Consider the following 6000-nt stretch of genomic DNA (forward strand, 5'->3'; position numbering starts at 1 on the left):
GTCATTGGTTTAATTTAATGAAAAAAAAATTTATTCTTCCTGTGGATTTTTATCTGTATATCTAACCCCAATCTTGAAGTTCAGTCCCTCCCTCATTGCTGATTGGATGTTCCATAAGCATTAAAAACTTATTAAGTCCAAAATGTTAGTCATTATCTTTATAGTAAAGCCCTCCTCTCTTTATAACTTTCTTATTTCTTTCTGGTAGTCATGAAGTTTCCCAACCTCAGTCATCCATCTCTACATGGCTTCCTTTCTTCCTTCTTTCTGCCTCTCATGGCCAAAGACTTGCCAAGTCTTGTGAATTCTATGCCAACACTATATTTAAAATACATCCCCATTGTCATCACTCATGGTCACCACACTGGTTCACACCACCATAAACTCTTTGGTCTCCTGGCCTCATCACTCCCCAGTTCAAGGAGCTCCAATGGTTCCCAATGACCTCTAGGATAAAGTACAAATTCTTCTGCTTAGTTTTTAAAGCCCTTCATAATCTGGCTACAAAAGATCTGTTATTCAATTAGTGTGTAATCTCCCTCTATTAACGTAGACCACGATCCTTTCAGCACTTAGTAGATGGTCTTCCCTGTGACCAAAAGAAAATCATTACCTAGTTGCTATTCTTTGAGTAGTCTCTCAGAATTCAGTTTAGGTAGTCTTCATAGAACAAACATCAAAGTCGTCACTGACAATATGTTAAATATTTTCAGTTTGGTAGAACCTGCCAAAGCTACCTAACACAGCCTGTGAAAATTCATGGTCATTTGTGGACCATCAGAATTTATTCTCTAATACAGGGCCCGCAGGCTGCATGTGGACCACAGTGCGATTTATGTGGCCTGCCTACAAACGTAGAAATTTACATACATGCTTTAGTAAATGAAGCTGAGCTACTGCAGAGCTCTCACTAAAATGGCAAATCAAAACATATTGTTTATTGTTTCAATAAAAACCTAAGGTTGGACATCCGTGCTCTAATATATTTCCTAAATGTCAATGATGTTTTAGTAATGAATGGAATTGGGGCAGCTAGGTGGTGCAGTGAGTAGAGCACTGGCCCTGGAGTCAGGAGGACCTGAGTTCAAATCCAACCTCAGACACTTGACATATGTGCTAGCTGTATGACCTTGGCCAAGTCACTTAATCCCAACTGCCTTGGCTTCCTCCCTCCAAAAAAAAAAAAATGAATGAATTGAGTCAAAAAAATTGTCCATTTGGAGCTAGGCTCAAAGCCTGGCTCTGTTACTTTATTTATACGTGTGTGATCTTGGCCTTGGCAAGCTATTTCCCTGTAGTGGCTTCAAGTTTCCCATCTGTAAAACGACAGGGTTGGATTAGATGAGTTCCTGGGGCCTTTTCGGGTCTAATAGCATCTGCTGCTATAAAAGCCTAATGCAAATAAACAAAACTCAAAAGATTAATGAACCTCAGAAGCTAGACACTTACTGATTCACTCTCACTGCCAAACTCAGACGGGGAGTCCGTCTCATCTCTTATCTCCAAAGATGAAACGCTGATTTTATCCAATTCATCTTTTATTTCTTTTTCCAGCTCAGCTTCAACATCTTTGTCATCCCACATTCTTTATAATAAAAACTAAAACCATGAAAACAAGAGCAGAGGACACAATGACAGTGAAATCTGTTTAGGCTCAAATGTATTTCTAGTTAAAGACACTGATTTCAAAACTTTCTGGCCCACTTCATGCGATACAATAAAATACACTTGCAGCCCCCACTAAAGTCATGTTCTGATATGTCTTAAAAATGTGCAGGCCCACCTCGATACAGTCAAGAAGGTCAAACTGCTCCAGGTTCTACTAATGTGGAAAAGCTTTGAGTATGTATCCAGCATATATTACCATATACGCAAATACATATTAGTGTACATCATATATATGTATATACCTATGTATGTATATGCACACATGCAGACTGTATGTATATACATATAAGCATACTATACACATACATATGGGCACATACATATATACATAAAGATGTGAATATAAAACCTATAAATAAATATTTTTTAAAACAACCAGGAAAAATAACAAACAAACCCTTGGGAGATGCTGTTAAGTACCTGAAAAAGCCTTGAATCTCCAGCCAGATGCCTAGGGTTCAAGTCTTGCTTTTGTCCCTGCCAGCTGGGTGACCCTGGGCAAATTGCTAGACCTCTCGTGGCCTCTGTTCTCTCATCTGCAAAAGGAAGGGGTTAGTCTAGAAGACTCGGGAGCCTTACGTTCCATCTCAACTCTATTAAACCTTGGGATCCCAACAATTCCACCTTGTTTCTCTTATCCAAGGAGAAGTTACAAAGGAGCAAGAGGCAACACGGTACAGTGGAAAGAGGTCTCCCCTTCTCAGTCCATGAACATCAGTTCAAATCCTAGTTCCACTATTTACTAACAGTGTATCTTAGGCCCAGTTTTACATTCAATACTTTCTTCAGTTAAACCCCTAAAATGTGCAACACCCACTGGCTAGACTGTGGACTCTATCTGTTGGAAGCTAATGACTAGTTTCCTCCAAACAGATGAAAAGCTGTCATGTGACAGGATTATTATTGTTGATGTTGTCCCTTCCTCTACCAGTGAAATCATAGGTCTAGATCAAAACCAAAACAAAACAAAGAACTCAAATAATGAGGATCATAGACAGATTACATTTATATAGCATCCAAGGTTGACAAAGTACCTTAAATGTATTCTCAAAAGAACCTATTATGTAGAGGGAACAAATAGGATTATCTCTTATGGATTACTTGACTTTGGCTAAATTAAAGCTAGGAAGTGAGTAGGTCAGTATTCAAATCCAGGTCTCCAGAATCCAGGACCAAGTTCCATTCCTTTCCTTTCCTCCTTCCTTCCTTACTTCCTTCCTGTTTCCTCCATTCTTTGGGATAGAGACTATTTGATTCTTTGTACCTGCATATCCAGTGCCAGGCATAAGTACATAATAGGTGCTTAATAAATACTTGCTGATGGACTTTTTGGAAGAATTCAATAGTTTTACTAAACGTTTTTTATTCTGTTATAAAGGATGGCTCTTTATGACTAGGAGAGGAGACATATATTGTGAAATGCATGTGATGGAATGACAAAACATATCAATGGAATTTCTTTTAAAAATATAACTATTACTACTGAACTGTTGAATCCTATGATTTTGGAAAGTGGGGGAGTTACAATTGAGGACAAAAAGTAAGCCCATGAATAATGTGGGGTCAATAAGCTGAAGACAGAAATTTTATAGTTTTGATCATTTAAGTATGTTCTAGATTAAAGCTTCTAGATTTTTATTGAAACTAGGGCCAGTGATGATAGAGGGATTACGATGAGGGCTCCAACTGGTTCAGTAATTAACAGATCACATGAGAGCCTTGTGTGTGTGTGTGTCTCTCTCTCTCTCTCTCTCTCTCTCTCTCTCTTAAAAAAGACAGAAGGGTAGGGATAGTGAAAGTTTTTAGCCCTACTTCAAGCACCACTACTGAGACTCCTGTCACACAAGGTACCTAGACATTTTAATAGTCAATGAATAAAGAGAAAGGGAGGGAATACTGAAATATTTGTTGGGTCCCGAAATGCAAACTTATGTCACTATGAGTTGCATTTATTTCAGACACAGAATCCCATTATTCTGGAAAAGTGGGGGAATTATAAAGGTTTAGAATAAGGAAAATTATTGAATGTTACATTTTTTCAAGTCTTTGAGTTTACTCCCAAGAAGAAAATTTGCTTACATGTTAATTTATGTCAGCTTATTAGCTATTTCAAAATACTAAGTATCTCAAAAGTCCAAATATTTTGGGACATTGTATTCTTATTAAGACACGATACTGGAGGCATGGAAAAGGCACCACTGTTGAGGGGATTGGGACAAAATAAAGGCAAAGCCATTTCTACCACTACTACCCCCTCTTCTGTTTTTCCTCTCTCTATCTTTGATTCAAGATATGAGCCATGATCCCAAGAGGACCACCACCCCATAAAAGCTAAAAGTGACAAAGAAGCAAGGTCCACTGGACCTGAGAAAAGATTAAAGCAATTATGAGTGGTAAAGTACTAGGAGTGACTGTGGTTCATTATTTTCCATGTACTAGACTCAAGTGCAAAGGACCTCCAACTTATTTTCCTATTCTGGCCAACAGAGGGTATGCTGCCTAGAGGGTGTCACACAAAGTACCTGTGTGTGAAGAAGTGGGGAGAATCAGGGAAGAGAAAGCCTTGCTTTTATTTTTATCCAGGAAGAAATCAGGGAGGAATCAAGAGAGAAAGAAGTCACAAATTTTACAGGCAAAATTAAGAGGGAGAAAAAGTCTGCTTCTATTCCTAACTTCCCTTTTCTGTGTTCTCCCTTCCTTTCGGGAAAAAAACATATACATAATGACCATAAAGTTGGGAACAGCTAGTTGGCACAGTGGACAGTGTGCTGGAACTGTAGTTAGGAAGTTCTGAGTTCAAATCTAGCTTCAGACACTAGTTGTGTGATCTTGGGCAAGTCACTTAACCTCTGACTCAGGGAATGACAGTACCTGCTTCACAAGACTGTCATGAGGGCCAAATACATTTAAAGTGCTCTTCAAACTTTAAATTGCTACATAAATGTTATTATTATTACTATGGTACAGTAGAAAAGACATTAGATTGGATGTCAGAGAATGTGGGTTCTTCTCCTGTTCTGCTATTCACTATTTGTGTAACCTTAGAAAGTCAGATACCTCACCTCTCTAGGTTAGAGTATCCTCATTTGTCAAATGAGGGCATGGACTAGATTGTCTCTAAAATCCTTCTCAGCACTAAATGGATGATCCTACAAATTGAAACTAATGCTTCAAAATGATAATGACTAAGGGGAGCTGCAAATGGAGAAAAGGAGACACCACTGCTGAATCTTTACAAAGGTTGAGAGGTGGAGAGGAAGTAAGGGAGAACTATGGGAGAACAGCCCTCCTTCTCAAGGCTGGGGGCTCTTCTCCAACTCCCCAAAATTAACTCTCCTGTTTTCTCCAAGGTCCAAATTGTAACAAAGAGAATAATGTGATAGACTGATTCAATTCTTAGGTATGAATGACAGAAATGGCTCAATGTTAACAGCAGAGTCAACAGGATCATATAAAATCCTAGATTTTTAGGCTGGAAGGCATCTTAAAGACCACTGAGTCCTACCTCTTCATTTTGCAAACCTTAAATCCACTAAATAAATCTGTCTTACAATTTCAAGTATTAGCTAAGCTAAAAAGAGAGATATCTGAATAAATAAATGGGGCTTGCTGGCACCCCTGAGATCATATCCCAATGTTTGATGCATGTTCAAAAAGGCTTTTCCTGAAAAAAAAAAAGATTATCATGTTTATTTTCACTAAAGATAGAATTATAAAAATTAGAATGGAATTAGAATGGAAAAGCCTGTCTAGGCTACTCCAATCATTTTAAACTGGAGCCCTAGAAAGGTCAAGTGACTTAGCTTTTGTATCACTATAACACACATCTGCACCCTGACCACCTTTCCAATTATTCTTTTGGAGACTGTCATCAACAAATGAACAAAGCATATGATAAATCTAGAGTGAGAGATGTGAGAATATAATAAATCTAGAGTGAGAGATGTGAGAAGACTCTCCACTTCATTTCACTGAAAAAGTGTAAGTTCCATGGGTGTTGTAACTTAACGCATATATATTTTTAGACATTTTCAACATATTGATCAGCTTTGTTGATTTTGTCTCTTTTCCTTTAAAAATATTATCTATTATTTGGGATGGCTCTCTGGTAGGGGAAAGATACTGGGACAAATTTTGATGATGTTAAAAAAGATAATAAAAAATTTATCAAGAACAGCAACAAAAATCTTAAGAATGTTAGTTGAGAATTGTAGAACCAGACAGGGAGCTTTAGGGCTGGAAGGACAAGAGAGATCATCTAGTCCAATCCCTGTTTAAGAAACTGGTGTCCAGAAAATTAACATGATTTTTTAAAAGATTGAAAAGAAGATA

The 6000-nt window shown here is 37.8% G+C and overlaps 1 protein-coding gene across 1 annotated transcript in view; it reads right to left on the minus strand.

The window, feature by feature from the left end:
* The window catches only part of LRRIQ1 (leucine rich repeats and IQ motif containing 1), a 253197-nt gene extending 251613 nt beyond the window's left edge, over nt 1–1584 (minus strand). The window contains exon 1 of the mRNA XM_036760717.1: nt 1446–1584. Coding sequence (XP_036616612.1) covers nt 1446–1584 — 139 coding nt within the window. The remainder of the gene's footprint in view (nt 1–1445) is intronic.
* Between the last annotated feature and the right edge of the window lie 4416 nt (nt 1585–6000).

This window comes from Trichosurus vulpecula, chromosome 5 (genome assembly GCF_011100635.1).
Source record: "Trichosurus vulpecula isolate mTriVul1 chromosome 5, mTriVul1.pri, whole genome shotgun sequence".
In the NCBI taxonomy this organism is placed as follows: Eukaryota; Metazoa; Chordata; class Mammalia; order Diprotodontia; family Phalangeridae; genus Trichosurus; species Trichosurus vulpecula.